This window comes from Balaenoptera acutorostrata, chromosome 11 (assembly GCF_949987535.1).
Source record: "Balaenoptera acutorostrata chromosome 11, mBalAcu1.1, whole genome shotgun sequence".
In the NCBI taxonomy this organism is placed as follows: Eukaryota; Metazoa; Chordata; class Mammalia; order Artiodactyla; family Balaenopteridae; genus Balaenoptera; species Balaenoptera acutorostrata.
In genome coordinates, this window is record NC_080074.1 from 16,481,806 (window position 1) to 16,499,807 (window position 18,002).

General features: G+C 40.0%; 1 protein-coding gene across 1 annotated transcript in view; it reads right to left on the reverse strand.

Annotated features, from left to right (window-relative positions):
* POLR3B (RNA polymerase III subunit B) overlaps nucleotides 1-18,002 on the reverse strand; it is a 117,975-nt gene that overhangs the window by 16,737 nt on the left and 83,236 nt on the right. Inside the window, exon 23 of the mRNA XM_007165735.3 lies at nucleotides 17,073-17,215. Coding sequence (XP_007165797.2) covers nucleotides 17,073-17,215 — 143 coding nt within the window. The remainder of the gene's footprint in view (nucleotides 1-17,072; nucleotides 17,216-18,002) is intronic.

Here is an 18,002-nt window from a genome sequence, read left to right on the forward strand (position 1 = left end):
ACACTCATATTGGGGGAGGGTAAGGAGTGGCATGATTTGCATTTTGTATTCTCAGTCTTAGCTGACAAGTTTAATCAAGCAAATTTAACTTCATTTTGTTATTAAAATGAAAGCAATGCTACCTCCCCTGAAATCTGAATCTCCCAATAACTCTGCTTGAAATCTGACTAATATTTGGTATAGAGATTCCTTTCTTGGGAAGTTATTTTCTTATCAGCCCTTTTCTGACATTGCAGTTTAAAAATACATTGGTTATATAAGTCACTTACAGATTTTTTCATTCCATTATAGGAATGGCTTTGGCCACATCTGAATCAAGGGCACCTGTAAGCCAAAAATTAAATCTTAGCTAACTTAAAATTACTTTAGGCTCTGAAAACCCTTTTATATGCCAAGATGGTTCCCATAGCAGACAGGCCTGTGTTGTTTGTTTTGTGTGAAAGTGAATGATAAAAGATCCATGAAATCGACACAGAAAGCCAGAACAGCAGAAAGAACTGAGGGCTCTCCATCATTGCGGCTTCTACCCTCTGCTGACTTGCGGAACAATGGAAGCTACACATCCAACTGCAGATCTAACACAGCTGTGCATTTCATTAGATGAAGAGCACTAGTGACACAAGTAAATAATTAACTTATTCTGGTCCGCTGACTGTGCTTATGAGACCAGTCATAGCTGACAGATTTTAATACAAGTTAACACAAAGAAACCATAATGAGCTTAGAAGTTAAAACAAAATATTTAGACAGAATTTGATGATCTCGAATCTCAAATTAGACAAATGATTTTTTAAAGTTTGTATTTTACTGAATTCATTTGGTGGGGGGAAGAGAGTTCTCAATCTTAGAACCAGGCTTCTCTTTCTTTTTTTAAAGGTATTTCTGTTTCAGAATTATTCAAATCCTTAATTAAAGTAGGAAGGTTTTTTTCTTATTTTTCAAATGAAAAATTAAAACTCTGGTTTCTCCAGGGACAGAGGCATAAAAATCTCTTCCAATATTTAGAACTCTTAAAAGTTATAGTTACTTTCCTTTAACACTGGTTTAAAAATGTAAATGATATGCAGTACGCTTCAGTGTGTTAACACTCCCCTGGATCCCTGAAAAGGGGATGGACTACAAATAAACCATATCTAATGGAAGCTGTTGTGAAACAATTACTGATTCATACCTTAAATGCTTACACAGCATTTCAGATTTTAAAATAAAATTTCATCCCCCGGCTCACGCTGGTGTCTCGACTCCATTGTTTATAGCACAACCTCCTGGCAGTGAATTGCAAATACACCAGTTTAACAGGCCCGGGAACACTTAATGCCCTCATAGGGGCCAAATGGGAATTAGACCACAGATTACACTACTGAACTTTTAACAAATGAAAACAGACAACAAGGAAAAACTGAAACACAGAAAGTCAGAGCAGAAAGGTTCTACAGATACCCAGTCAATAAAATATTACTCCATTACCGTCAATCTTAATTTCAAGTTGTAAAGGTAAAGAATTTAGGGAGTCTCAGGAAGCCACAAATCTCACCGCCAAGCCACACAGGAAAGGCAAATCTGGGGACCCACTGCCACGGTTCTCTGTGTCACGGCCCCTACACTGGAGGCTCTTACACCAATTTGTTATTTCTATTTCTGTGGCCTCGCAGAACACGTAAATCATTTTAAGAATACCCAGCAAAAGTCCAGTTAATCTGACAAATCACTCTTAGAAAATATTTCTAATTGTAAACAGCCACTCACTTGTTCAAAAGTCATTTGTGGAGTCTTTTTTTTTTTTTAACTAGTCTTAGTGTAATGGATCCATCTCAATCCAAATAGAAAAAAAAAAAAAAGGTAAGAACGTGAGAAAAAAGATAAGGAAGAAAACTAAAGCGTTATATTACCATATAAAGACAGGAAAGCAAGTAACAACTGGCAAAAGACAACTGTAATAACATCTTTAATCTGAGAGCTGTTTTTGGTGTGACTTTAACGTGTTGAGAACCAGCTAGCAAAGGGTTTTCTCTTTTGTTGATAGCCAGGTCTCCCCTTAAGATCACATTCTACTTCACTTTTTAATTAAAAAAATTTTTATTTAGCAAGTCTACCTTCTATGTAACCACTTTTGGATTAAATTTATCACTCTCAGGTTGATATATATTTTCACTCTTCCTTTTCTGAGTGAGAAGAGAGAGAATCATTTCCCTCGATGCCCTCAGTTAATAAGCTGCATGGCAAATGCTGTGACGGAGGCGGGGGATACGAAGAGGTTCAGGGACCTGAGTCCACTCGAGAGGTGTCCCACGCCGAGGAGCCTCACTGAACACTGACCATGAAAACACCTGGATAGTTCAGCTTACCACGTTCTAATGCTCTAAGAGATGCAGAGCAAATCAGGTAGTATGTCCTGCTGAAATAACACTAATCAGAGTCTAAACTGCCTACTTTTACTTTCTGCGAGTACCAGTTAGACAAGACTTTTCTGCACAGTTTAACACTCTGTCACTAACCAAAGGTGAAATGATGCTGCGATGCTTCTCTATCAGTCCTAGTGCAAGAAGAGGGTTGGTGTTTGGTGAAGGAGTGATCACTGTATCAATGCCCGGTATTAATGAGGTTCATAAATGGGGGCCGGGGGGATGCGATCTGTAATGGGCTCACCACTCCTTGGACGCTCAGACCTGTGTAGGGCGGGACATCCTGGAATCGGGTGACCTTAATTTGTCTCTGTGCTGTTCAACTGATATTGTTACCTTGGGGATAAAGCACCACTTTCTGGTGAGCCTTAGCTGTTTGGTCTTTGGAATGGGAATAATTAGCACCTATCTCATGAGGCAATTGTGTTAGAAGAACAGATGAGCTAATGTCTGAGAGGTACTTTAAGGTCCTCAGAGAAAGGCGGCATCTAAATACAAGGAATTATTATTATATAAGAAACCTAATTACTCTCAGCAGGAAGCAAACTAGCAACGCAAAGGAGACCAACTTAATGAATGGAAGGGGCAGATGCAGTTGCACTAACTGTGGCTGAAGAGACCGAAAAGCAGCTCACTCCGCTGGGCTGTTCAGATCATTTCACACGATCAGGACGGTGTCTCCTAATAACTTCAGAACTTCACAGGACCTGGGCTGCGGATTTCCAGGGCAGAGTAGCTTGCTGCTGATGAATATGGTGGTAAACGGGGACCGAAGGAGCAGGAGGAATGCTTTCAAGTTTGACTGTTCGTGTTAAATAAGAAATGTTTCTACTTTGAACAAACGCATCTTGATAAGCCTTTACATATTCAGAAATGTAAATCTCTAAATCAAAACGTGAAGGCTAACACAGGTGGTTACTCCTTTCTTCCTTTCCCCCTTTCCAGTTATTGAATTAACCTTCTTTTATTCTCACACCACCACCTTAAATAATCCCAAGGGGGAGGGGAGGAGACAAAAACTGTTGAATCATATTAGCTTTGTTCTGTTGTTGAATCGCTTCCAGATCTATCACATCACTTGCCATATCCCCGTTGATATAATTTTAATTCGGCTCTTCCTTACATGTTAACAGATAAATAATGCATAAGAAAACTTGATTAGCTTTCTTATTAAAACATCACTCTAAATGAGAGGAGGCGCTAGAAGACAATACAGTTTTTACACGGCTTTCCCATGAGCAGTTGAATGGTTTGATGTGATAAATTTGCATAGTCTGAAGCACACAAAGGGCTGATTAATTGAAACCCTTACAATGCTTCTGGAAGCAGCTATTGTAAAACAATAACCATAGGAACTTTACAAAATACACATGGCTGAATGTGTCAAGAGCTTAATAAAATGTGTTGAGGCTACACTATTTGGAAACAGAATTGGAGATTTTTATTCTGGGCCATAAAACACTAAACACCCTAATTTCAAAGCTTTACTTGGATATTTACTGAAAGGTCAGAGGGTTACAGGCTAGCTACCGAAGACCAAAATTTGTTCTTAAAAAACTAAATTAACAAAAATCTTCTCGAGGTGTCTATGTGGACAAAATAATCTTGATTTCAAACGTTAAAGTAAGAGTTGCCAGAACTTCTTTTTGGAACAAAACTCTGAAGGATTGTCTGGCATCATATACCTTATCTTGGGGCTCACACTGTTAGCTCCATCGGCCCCCTTCTCCCCTCCCACTTGGAGTCTTTCATTCAAGCAGGATCAAGCAAAGTAGGGAGCCAAAGATATCCAGACTTTGAAGCTTCAGACTAGCAGAGAGGATTTTAGACAGTCTCAAGTGCTACATGAGTACAAGGTGTTATTATTATTACTTTAAATCAGAGTCTTTTCATTCTCTCAATTTTAGAGAACATCATATAGAGAATGGAAATAACAAGTGAAGGTCTGGAAAAGGCATAGTTTTTGCCCAGCCTTGTTTAACAAACAAACTTCCCTCTTGGCTTTTCTGCCACACACAAATTAATATTTTCTTACTTCCCACAGCCTCCTCATAACTACTGTATAAAGATTCTTTAATGTGTTGGAAAGTCAGGGTAGACTTTTTTTTCTTCTAATAAACATTAAGTTAATATCTTAATAAATTAATTTAACAGGTTGCTGAATAACTTTTATTAATGCAAAATGGAGGCAAGTGACCTTATAATGAAACTTTTGTTGAACAAGAGAGGGCCAAAGACGAATCTTCCAAACAATGTTATCCATAAATGCATAATCCTTATGAACCAATACTGTGAAAAAACTGCATTTGGTAAGACTATATTTCTATTTTAAAACAAAGTTTGACTTCACTCCACTTAAACTAGCTGTCTGAGGATTTAGGGGGCGATACTGAGGAGTGTATACCATTATCTCAGATTTGCAGTTATTAAAAAGCTTCTGTTTGCCAGGACAAACACTCTTGCTCAAATACAGTTTTTCCTCTCCTTTGGAATACTGTTTGGTATTGCTGCCGATTCTGTGATCCACAGGACCTTTGTTGGAGGTGCTAATCCTTTTTCACATGAGAGACTGAGAAATGTTCTTTCAGAGAAGTGATATATTGCCTTTTTCCCCCCTACATCAAAGGAGTCCACTTTTTCCTCCCTCATTGTGAATGGCAGCAAAAGTAAGAGGAAATCTGGAAATATAATAATTTGGTTTCCTGAGCAATGAAATGAAATTTAACTTGGGGAATTCCTTAGGCTGACAGATAATTTTTGTTAAAGGATTAAAAAATAAAACAAACAAACAAAAAACCCAACTGAGCAGGAAATCTGCTCACCCTTCTAATAAATGCACTAACCATCATAGAAAGCAAGGCTCAAATAAAAGTGTTTGCCTTTGATGAGTTCCCTTCATATAGAACCTATGCCAAAGTTCAAGAGGCTTACATAACTTATTTTGATTTTAATAAGAATTCTAGTTCCAAACATGACTCCAATCAGCATTCTATGTGAATGTGTCTTCCTATCTTTAACTCTATCTATAAAGCTGATCAAGGAAGAATGTGAAGAGAAAACATGAAGAACATTCCAGACCCATCTCTGCTCTCTTTTCCCCTGTGGAGCATCATTATGCATCTATTATGTAAGTCATGGCTTCACTCTGAAGCACCTGGAAGTCTAGAACACTTGGGAAAGGAGATCAAGACTTTGGGGTTCTAATATTTTCCCACCACCACCTGAATTTAAAACAAAACTAAACTTTCCTTCCTTGGTAAACAAACACACAACAATTTCATAACTTTGGTGTACAGGTTATTACTAAATCATCTCACCTTTTCCAATATTTTGCATACTACTAAAGGATGAACTGTTCTCGAGATTCTTGACCAAAGGCCAGCTCCTTTGAGGGGGAGCTGATTCACTGCGCATTTACTGATGAGATGCGCAACGGACCTCACAAAGACCCAAAGGACGAATGTACTTCATTAAAATTCTTTGAATTTCTCATTGGAAAACTATGTTGGAATCCCCTTATCTAAAAAGTGTGCTGTGAATGAATATTATCTGCTTTTCAGGCTGGAGGAGTCTTCATGTTAATTGTGACACCCTCTTCCTTACGGAATACTTTCTCCTTCCTCCATGCTTGGCTCTCTCTGCTTGGTCCTCCTCCATTACCCAGGTCACAGAAAGTGATGCTGTTTACTGGGTCTGTCACATTTTTAACAGCTACTGATCAAACACTTTCACTTCTCCAGTGGGGCTCCTCTGTCTGATTGATTACATTCAAGCTTTGCTTATCACACAGCACTGATGCTGATTCCCAACTACTTAGTACTGACTCTCCTGCCCCAGATCACCCACTTATTGCAGCCTCTTCAATCTTCTTGCTGAGCTTTTGTAACATAGAACACATAGCTACCACTCTTTAGCTTCCTCCTCACATTTGTTTCATTTAGCTACTAATTATCCTACCACCTTTGAAGTGAACAGGCTTGAGCAGGAGAGACACTCATGTCCCGTGAAACTAAATTTTCAAGTCTCCTTTAATTGTTAGAGAGGATATTTTAAGAGGCATTAGGTACAGAAATGCCATCTACATAGTATGCATATACAAAAAGAATTCCTAATAACAGCTTTGTCAAAGTAAACTTTTAACAAAAGACAAAAATCAGGCCATCTGCAGGGCCACATCGCTTTCTAAACACCGAAAATAATAAATTCAATGCTCTAAATGGAAGGGGCAAAAAGAGATGGGCATAAAGATGACCTACATCAGAACAATCTTTATATTTTCTCATAGAGAACACATGTGTGTCAGCTTGCAGGAGATGTTACCTATATATATATATATATATATATATATATATATATATGTGTGTGTGTGTAATTTCCAAACAATTCTATATTTCAAGAGTAAAAACTAAGTTCAACTAACTACTGCGCTTACGCTGGTATGTATCTAGACCAAAACAGAAAGAAATCACTGTAGAAGTCACGGTGAGACACATGAAATTTTTATCAGCTCGTTTCATGACAACCACAATAGCATAACCGACATTGTGGGCTATTCTCCGTTTCATTCACATTTTTACTTGCTGGCATCCAACTCTTTCAGGCCTCGTCCAGCTCATCTTTGGGTCCCACGCTTAGGGCTGGGTTGCTGCAGGGCTGCATACAGACGCCGCCAGCTGTGCCTGCTGCATGTGAATATTCCAAATCAGCTCCCCGCCAGCACTGTCCAAGTCACTCCCCTCAAGTACCCCTCCTTTTCCGTCTCTAATTATCACATCTAGCCAGATGAATCAGGAGAATGGGAAAAGTGGAGAACTCAAAAGTTCACTTCCTCTTATATATGCTCAAATTCTTGATAGATTTGGGATTTTAACCAAAGCTACCAAGCTTGACCAGAGGACCAATTAAAGAAGGGAGTGGGGACAGTGTTTTACAATGAGGTGATTTTAGAACGACAGGAATACCTGAAAACACAGCTCTGTGTTAGGAGTATATCTTAATATGGGGGTTTGGCAGACATTTCTAAAACAAGGTATGTGAGGATAGTGCTTCCTCTGGAGTGGTGGCAGAGGAGTGCTATGTGAAGCTGCTTATCCAGGAAGAAAGGGAATTTTGTGTCTCATTAAGGAAATATTAGAATTAATATTTAAATTACTAATATTAAATATAATATTAAGAAATATTAGAATTCTGTCCCAAGGAAATGTTGTGTCTTTTCCAAGGGGAAATCTCAGGAAATACGGCGGCAACCTTGGGGGCAGAGTGGTAATGGGATATCAAAAGAGAAAAGAAACACCTCAACTGGAATTAACAGAATGGGCAATGCACTTGGAATCAAAAATCTGGATTTGAATCCTGACTCTGCCAGCACTAAGCTGTAGTAGGCAAGCAAGCTACTCACAACTCTGACTCTCAATCTCCTATTCTGTAGAGTAGAAATAACAATACCAACTAGAATTGTAAAGGTTAAAGGATGGAATATAGATGAAAATGCTTATAACTATTAATACACAAAAGGTAAATACTATAAATGCAGGTGACTCCCAAATTTTATCTCTAGTCCTAACCTCTCCCTGGAGCTCCCGACTCTATATCCAAATGCCTACTCAACCTCTTCACTTGGAGTCTAATGGGCATCTCGAACCTGAGGGCCAAAATTTCAACCCCTGCCCTTGGTTAACTCCAAAAAAACCATTCCTTCCCCAGTCCTCCCCTTCTTGGTAAATAGCCCTGCCAGCTGCTCAGGCCACAGAACTCACCCTCAGTTCCTGTCTCTTCCTTCTCCAACATCTCTGCCATCAGCAACTCCTGTTGGCTCTAATTCCAGAACATATCCAGAATCCATCACTTCTCTCCAATTTTCCACTGCTACTGCCCTTGTCCAAGCCACCGTCCTCTCCTGCCTGGACCACTGCCACAGTCTCCCTGCTTCCCTCTCTGTTCCCCTCCAGTCTGCTCTCCATATGGAATCCAGGGTGATTTCTTAAAATAGTAATCAGATCTTGTCACTCCTTTGCTTACACTCACCACCCAACAGGCCTATTGGTTCCCAACATATTTAGTATGAAGTCCAAACTCCTTTCCTTTGGCCACAAGGCCCTGTAGTATGTGCCCCATCCTTTTTCTCTCACTATCTCAAACCATGTTCCTCCTCAGGCACATGCCTGGCCAGACTGGCCTTATGTCTATTCCCTGACTATGCCAAGCTCACTGATACCTCGGGGCTGTTGAACTTCACTCTCCCAGACCCTTGCTTCTCCGGCTCCTTTTCGTCCTCCAGGTCTCAGCTCAAATGTCGCTTTGTGCAAGAGGCCATCCCTGACCATCAATCCACAGTACACCCCCTCTCCTCGCAAACCAGTCACTCTTTCACATCAGCCTTCATCTGCAGCACTTATCACTATCTTAAATTACTGTGTTTGTGTTTTTATTTACTTCTTTTCCATCTGTTTCCTTCCCTAAGAAAACATAAACCCCAGGAAAGCAGAGACCCTGTCAGTATTTACCACTGTATTCCCAGTATCTAGGACAGTGCCTGGTACATAGTGAAAGCTCCAGAAATGGATCAGTTAATTAATAATATAAGCACTTGAGATGATCCTCCATCTTTGTGATCGGTGCCCTCATTTCCAGGCTTAACACCAGTCACCGTGGCCTCCTTCCTCTCCTTGGCTCTCTTTATTCCTGTCGGTCAACACGCTGCACTGATCTGCTCTTTACTGTTGTTCCCCATTTTTTCTTTCACAGGAAAATAAATCTTCATCACAGCCTTCCAAGTCCAAACCCCACCCAGCCTGCCTTCCTTTCCTGCCCAGCCTGCGAGAGAAGACAGGGGACAGACCTAACAGCAGTTACCTTTACTGACTGCTGGCGGTGCTCCAGGCGCTGTGCTCCCTGCTTTACACACATCATTTTGTTTAATCCCAGTAACAACTCCTAGGAAACCATCTCCATTTCAAAGGGATAAAATTGCTCACTTAGCGCTCAGGATCTCTACCTCTTTGCTATACTTCTTCTCAACCTGAAGGCTTTCTTTGAATGCTGAACAGAGGTGGCCATGAAGAAAAGAGGAAATGTGTCCATTCAGTAAGCCCACAAGGCAGGGCAGGGCTAACGGGTACACATTACAGGAAAGCGCACTCAGGCTCAATATAACCATCGGAACGGTGCCACCACAGAACGGCTGCCTCAGAAAGCAGCAGGGGCCCCGCCACAGCTCATGTGCAAAGTGGAAAACCATCTGCCAAAACTAATCTAAAAGAAATTCTTATACTGGGGAAGATGGATTTGGACTAGACTTCTAAAAGGTCTTTTTAAACTCTGAGATTTTGTCCCTATCTACAATAAGCTCTCAACTTCTCTCTCATGAATGGTCTTCACCATATAGTTTAATATTTAACTATATGTAATCCTTTGTATCCATCTTTTTGCCAACTCCTTAGGGGCATTAGCCAAGGGTTGAGTTTCCTTTCTGCCTCCTAGAGAGCCCAACACGGTTTTGAGCCCATGGCAGTGACTTAAATATGACCAAATAGATTTCTTTGGGCTGTCAAGACAGATTCTCACTGAAGCCCAGGGCGCACATGTGGGTGGGGATGTGCATTTAGCTATTTTGGTTGGAAAAGCTTCAGTGGGCTTGTGTGGCCAGTTGGCCAGTTAGCACTGGGGAGCTATGAGTCTAGGGTGATGAAAGCCCTGGTACCAGTCTGGATAAAGATGAGACATTACATTTCTGATATTTACTAGGAAGAATAAGTTATACCAATTTGGGGAGGGAAGATTTTGTCTTGTTATACCTATACATTTAAGATATTTAATTATTCCACAGACACATTGAGTGAATACCATATAATATGCAAAGTGCTGTGATGGGGGCTTGGGGGGGGGTTAAATAAACTAGTAGGGCATGTTTCCTATCCTTGATAAATGTAAAATATACTTACAGTTAGCAAACAAGGTATTCTGATATTTAACAACAACATATACAAATATTTTAAAACCACTGCTATTTTTGAATCTTTACAATTTATATATAAATGAAAAGAACTTGAAAAAATAGGCTTCTGCTACTGTCATGCCTCTGACTTCAGATGGGTGACCTTCAAGGAAAGGATCAAAATGGTAGACCTTAGTTACAATAATAATCCAGGGAAAAGATAAGCTATTCTCAGATAATTAAGAGTTGACAAAATGTGGTTAATACTCTTCTGATAATTGTTAGCATTTATGTCATAATTCTGAGTGTGTGAACTATAAACATTTTAAACTTAGTTTTAAATCTTAGAAATGATTAGAACAACCAAAAAAAAAAAAAAATACACAAGGTACCTTGGAGGCAAGGCTCTGGTCAGCAGACAAAAGGTTGGTGCTCTAAAAACCCTCCTCACCTTTCATTAAAATAATTTTAACTTCAGTTCTATAAATTGCAGAGAAAAAAACCAAGCACACTAAGCATTCTTGTGTTGAACATTCTCGAATAATGGACATAAGGATTTCCAGTAAACAGGGCAGATGAAACACATGTTTATCTCTACTCCTTCTCCAAACCTCACTAACAGGAGAGTTGACAAAATTAAGGTATAAACCTATAAGGAAAAAGAATGGACAAGAGAGAATTTTGAAAGCTGATGAATAGAGGAAAGAACAGTAAGTGACTTGAAAGAAGGAGAAAAATAAACCTAAGTACCTGCAGCAGAGGCACGAGGAAGTGAGCTGCCTCAGCCCTCACCGCCACTCCCGGGAAGGCTCACGAAGTGCTGTCAAAAGGGGGATGAGGTGTGGGGCTGAGAGCAGCAGGACCGACTCAAAGGCCCCCGTCCATCAGCAATTCCAGTGGGCTCTGCGTTAAAAATGGGTCTGGACTGATCCCTTCTCACCGCTTCCCCCACCACCAGGCTTTTCCCACTCACCACCTGGGCTCTTAAAACAGCCTTTTAACTGGTATCACTGCTCGCCCACTCGCCGTATCATATTTCTCATCTGCTCAGGCCCCTCCAGGGCCGTCCCTCTCCCTCAGAGTAAAAGCCGAAGTTCACAGAGTGACCATCGAGGCCTCACGTCTGACTCCCTCTGCTCCGGCCACACTGGCCTCGTGGCCGGGCCTCGAGCACTCCAGGCTGGCTGCAGCCTCAGACCTTCCTTTTCCCTCCTCTGCTCTTCCACCAGAGAGGGTCTGCTCCCTTATCGCTCTCAGGGCTTTCCTCAAAGTCATCTTTTCAACGAGGTGCTGCTCCTTGACCACTTTACTTAAAACTTCAGCACTAACCACTCCTGCCCCACATGCTTCCTATTCTGCTCCCCTTTCTTTTTTTTTTTCTTCTCAGCACTTATCATTCTCTCTCTTGCCCACAAGAATGTAGGCCCCACAAGGGCTGGGATTTTGTCTGTTTTGTTCACTGCTTATCACCAGGGCCTAGAATAGTACCAGACACTTAGGAGATACTTAATAAACATCTGTAGAAATATATGTCTGCATAAGAAATCATCAGAACCCGAGTTTCTACTCTCCACCCCATACAGCCAAGAAACTACCCTTCTACCCCAAAACTTACCCGAGAAACTGAACCACAATGACCCATGATCCACAGGTAGCAATTACAGCAGAGGGTGGGGTGAGGGGCTGGCCTGATACAGAGGAATTAAGTGAAAGTCTGTGCACTGAACCACGAGCTGCAGCCCCCTGCCCCTATCTGGCTTCCAGAAGGTCAGCTGATAGCCTTAAGCACTGCACCCACCCTCATTCCCAGCTGCAACCTTCAGGCAGTAGCTAGAAAGATCCTACTATGTAGAAACTGAATGGTTCGCTGCCTGATCACCCTACAATGACAGCCACCAGTCAACAAGTTCTGTCCCTGGGACACAGAGCTTCCAAGGTTCAAGGAGGCAGCAGACATTAAAGGAAAGCTTCCAAGCACAACAACCAGACCCTAAAACACATAGGAGGGAAAAAACCTCTCTAGAAACAGAGACAAAATTAGAAACAGAAGAAAACCAAAAAACAAAACAACCAAAAAAGTAAAGCTAAAAACTAAAAGAAAACTAAAAATATATACATATATACCTGTTGTTGTAAAAAGGAGTACAAATTAAATTTAAAATTGTAATTAGAAATTAAAAATATAATAGGTAGGTTAAAAAAATCTGGAAAATAAAATTGATCAAATCGCCTAGAAAGAAAAATAAGAGAAAAGAATGGAGAGTGGGGGGAGAAAAGGTAAGGAAACTAGAGCATCAATCTGGAAGATCCAATATCTAACTAATAGGAAACCCAGAAAGGACATAGAGAAAATGATGAAGAAGAAATTACCAACAAGAAATATAAGAAAATGTCCAAGAATTGAAGGAACTCGAACTTCCAGAATAAGAGGGTGTCTGATTTCCAAGGGCAAGGAATGAAAAAAGGGTCTATGGAATTTCAGAATTCAAGACAAGAAGAAGATAGTAAAAGCTTCCAGAGAGCGGGGTGGGGTGAGGAAAGAGGGAAGGATGGAAGGAGGAAAACAGAGAGAAACAGAGCATACACACAATGATCAGGAAGAACGACGTTACAATTCAGATAAGTAGCATGGAATCCAGACGATAATGTATCAGTGTGATCAAAATCCTTAGGGAGAAGAATTTTTAAATCTAGAATTCCATACTCAACCAAAGTATACATCAGGTATGATGACAGAACATGTTCAGACATACATGAGCTCAAAAAAGTTACTTTCCATGCACACTTTCTCAGCAACGTAACGGATGGACTATCCCACTATGGGGGTGGGGGTGGGCTGGAGAGAAAAGTGACATGGGAAGAGCCAAGAAACAGGGGCTCAAATGGGAATTTCATAAATGACTACCATTCAGCAGGCTTAGAGTGCGTTGTGGACTGTGTCCCCGAAAATTCATATGTTGGAGTCCTAACTCCTGGAGTACCTCAGAACGTGACCCTATTGGGAGACAGGGTCTTTAAAGAGGCAATCAGGTTAAAATGAGGTCATTAGGGTGGGCCCTAATCCAGGATGACTAATGTCCTTATAAAAAGGGGAAATGTGGATACAGACATGTACAGAGGGAAGATGATGCGAAGACACAGAAGAAGACAGCCATCTATCTACAAGCCAAGGAGAGAGCCCTTAAAAGAAAGCAACCCTGATGACACCTTGATCTTACATTTCTGGCCTCCAGAACTAAGAGACAATAAATTTCTATTGTGTAAGCCACCCAGTCTGTGACATTTAATTTTGGCAGTCCTAGCAAACTAACACAGAGTGCTTCCCAACCTTTCTGGAAAACATTTTAGGGCACACAAGATGAGCTGCTCAGGGCCTTGGCTGCCCCAGGCTCTGCCCTGCATTCCTGAGGGTTACAAGGATTGATCTCTCAGTTCACCTATTACGATTCTTAACACGTTGGCTGGGAAGGTCTGGCTCAGATTATATAACCACCACAGTTTGGAGGAGGAAGAGTCGGGGTGCTATAAAAGAAATCATCTGGGGAAAAAATGATCCTAACAGACTACTGATCATGTGGAAGACTGTGCTGAGAGGCTGTTGATGGTATAGAAGAATGGTAAGAAGAATAAAGAAAATTAAGCAAAAATTTTTAATGAGATAATTATTAACTTCTGAAAAAATAAAGTTACATAGCAAAGGAAATATACTCAACAATTACTTGGTTTGGGAATGAACAATATTTATGTAGTCAAATTATGCAATTTAAATAATTAAGTAACTCAAAATTACGATAAATCTATGTAGGGAATGGAGGTTGGGAGCAGGAAAGAGAGGTAGCAAAGTGCTTGGTCCTCCTACCTGTCACAATGGGAGATCAGCAGGTGACATCTAAAACGGATGAATGAATGTAGGGCTGCTTAAGAATATTATTTAGAAATACAAAGATGAAGATGAGACGAAATTGCTTCTAGGAAGCAGAATTGGAAGAAAGGCAAGGACTTACGTTTTTTAGTACAAGCCACCCTTTCTTGTACTATTTGACTTTTTTAAGCCATGTGCATTTATTATTTAATAAAAAAATTATGCTTAAAGGAAATAAAAATTATGTTCAGTTAAGCATCCTATGTCATTCCCCCCATTACTCTGTTAAAGCTTACATTACCTATTTTTTTGTTTGTTTGCTGTTTTTTTCCCCCAATCTTTTCAATAAATCTAATGAAGCTGTAAGAGAAGGGAATATCAAGGGAATCTAGGCTAATCAGAAGGTTTTACCCTTGGATTAAAAGCCATCTGGAAAAGGAAAACTAGCAAGATAAACTCCTCACTACAAGTGAAAGGTCATCGAGACCCAGGAGGACTTTTTTCAGTTTCATATAGTGATGTGCTAGTCAAAGCCCCCTAAGAGTGAACAAACCTTTAAAATCTTCTACGTTTCAGATCACTGCAAGTTGGAAACCACTTCTGTCAATGAACATTAACCATATCATATTAATTGTTTGCAAAAATGCAACAGCACAAAGACTTGTTGACATTTTACCTAGAGGTCTGCATTCACAGGAACTTACTAATAATCAAGCGTGGTTTTCATTTTCAAAAGTAGCACGTTGATTATACTGTAACATATATACACTCATATATAATATACAGATTAAAACCTGGGTAAAATCAATCCAACAAGAGTGGGGAATCTGTTGCTTTTCACTTTCCCCCACCTTCAATTCATTCATATATTCAACCGTTAGCAACTACCTACTAAGTATCTACTATGAGAAAGGCTCTTATGAAAATATAAAGACATGGTCCCTGTCCTCAAGAAGTTTAGTGGAGTGAGAACACAGTGGATAATCACTGAAATGTACTCCAGCCTTCAACTCTTTACACAATACTCTGATGGAGTAACACACAAGGATTTGGGCTTCAAGTTTGCAAACTGATTCAGAGTGGAGATGTCCTCTTACGGTGTGCATTCTTGTAAAGCTTCCAGTGTCAACATTTTACAAGGCAAGTATCAAGCTTTGCTCTTGTCTAGGTAATAGGTCAAGTAAAATAGAGGCTGTTAACAAGGCCATGGCTACCCCAGAAAGACTCAGGAGTGTATCTCAGAAATTGTCAAGACCAAGAGAGAAGGAGAAACAGTCTCAATATAGAGAATTTGACTTTCACTAGTAAGCAGTGGAAAATACGAGAACCTCAAGATATGTTTAAAAACACTCAAAAGTTAAGAATTAGCATCTTAGGGAACTGTATGAAGTAGAGGTGTCAAATTCACACTTATAGATGGAATCAATTCTTTCTTATAAAATATTGATAGGCTGAAATAATCTTGTGTCTCTTAACTGAACTAAAAAATGCTTCTGGTGAAATAGTATCTTAGTCTGAAACAGTTTCATTGATGGAATGACAACTAAGGCTAGATTCATTTGACCAAACAAATTGTACTATTTGATATACTTGCTTGGCAAATAAACAGTCAAAATCATCAAGAATACAATGTATAATTATCCTCAAACCAATCAATTAAAAACAAGAAGATACCATACCAGCAATTTATAAGCAAAGGTGAGGTTCAAAGTTGAAGAGTGAATGAATAACAGCCAATATTAATGATCATTGCTCTCACTTTTTGAGCACTTACTATGTCTCGGGCACAATCCTAACTGCTTAACAGTCAGGATAGCACAGTAGTTAGTTAAGAGCATGGACTCTGAAGCGGCTGCTAGGGTTTAGAAACGAGGTCTGCCACCAGCTGGGGACCTTGGGCAAGCGGCTAACCTTTCTGTGCCTCTGTTTCCTCATCTATAAAATGCAGATCGTAACGGTACCTACCTCCTGGGATTGTGTAAAAAACAAATTAGTTAGGAAATATAATGTGCTGAAGACACTGCCACACACACAGTTAGTGCTACAAAAGTGTTAGCTGCTGTTGCTGTTCTTAAAACCAGTAAGTGGAAGACAGAGAAAAAATTCAAACCCCAGGACAAACTTAAATACTAGGTATATATTGACTAGAAGAGACCTTACTGATGAGTTAATCAATAGTGACACAGTGCACACATTTCTTGAAGATAAAAAACAAAACAAAACAAAACCAAAAATGAATGAAAACCCAGCATTGACCATCAATGGAAAGGGTGAGGCTCGCCAGCGGGCTCAGATGGAGAAGCAGCACCTAGGAGGAGGATCACCGTGCGGCGGACAAAGCATGCACTGCAGGCGGGAGAGCAGGGGTCTAACACCAGCTCAGTGACTAGCTGGGCAGCCGTGACTGGCTGCTTACCAAGCGGAGTGTGAACTTCTCATCTGTTAAATAAAGGGGCAGATGAAGGTATCTTGTGGTGCTGACATCCTATGATACGATGCCCCAGCAGAACATACAGTATTTTAAATATATACCTTTCATAAAAAATAGGTATTACTATTTATTTCTGAACAGCCACTTGTACTTTAGTAGGTACATCATCTAGAATGTATTTATATTTATAATTTTGGCCCAAGCAGTTGTAGAATGAAGTAAGTAGCACAGCGAAGCAAAACTATGGTATATTTTTAAATGCCATTAAAATATAAACAGGTTAATCTGAGAAATAAAACAAGAATACTTTTGAGAACACAGTAATAATTTTTCAAACATACTAAATTTTTCTAATGAGCAGAGTTATAAGTAGTTCTTATATAAAGTGGTTAATAAATATTTTACTATAGTTTTATAAAAAAGTTGAGAAATGAAACAACTTACCTTTTTGCCCATGACGACTGCTGAATTTGTCTCCAATTTCTGGACGCCTTGTCTGTCTCAGCAGCATTTTGATCAGAAAAGCATCTTCGGCATTCGAAGATATCATCACTTTTTCAATATATGAATCCGTTGCCCCTTTGTAGCTAATATTAAGAGGAAGTCACTAAAGCAGAGTTTTCAAACTGCCCTTTGTGAACCTATCACCCTGGCCATATTTTATGTAATACCTATCACAGAATATTTTGACATTCCCATTTTGGGCTCTGAAAAAATGACTTTCATTTTTCAATAACAAATTCAAATGTGACAATATCCCTTGCACAGTCCTAGTTTAAAATGGCTAACATTTATTATGAGGCAGGCATAATGCCATTTAATCTTCACCGCACATACTATTCATACATTGTTATTCCTTTACAGGAAATAAGGAATAAGGAAAACTTACAGGAAAACCGATGTTAAGAGAGGTAAAGCACTTGTCCAGGACACATGCCTCATACAAAGCAGACCTGGGGTTTGAGCTGGAGCCTGTTACTCAACTCCAAATTATTAACCACTTTTTAAATATTACTTTTATCTACTCAGCTCTCCCATCGTGAATTTTTTCACACACTTCACCTCTTATCTGTTTTTCATACCATTAATCAGAGTCTACTCTGTGTCAGATCCTTGTAGGCTCTGGACATACAAAGATTAAGTAGACATGGTTCCTGCCCCAAAGAAACACAACCAATAAAGGAAGAGAGAAAGGTAAGTGCAAGAAGGTTATCAGTGGTATGGGGAAGAGGAAAGGCCTAAGGGAGATGACAGTCAGTCCCACCAGGGATTGGGGATGACAGTGGTAGCAGGGAGGGGCAGGCTATCAAGGACTGCTTCCCAGAGAAAGGGACCCTAGAGCTGAGTCCTGACCAGGGGGAATGAAATTCCAGG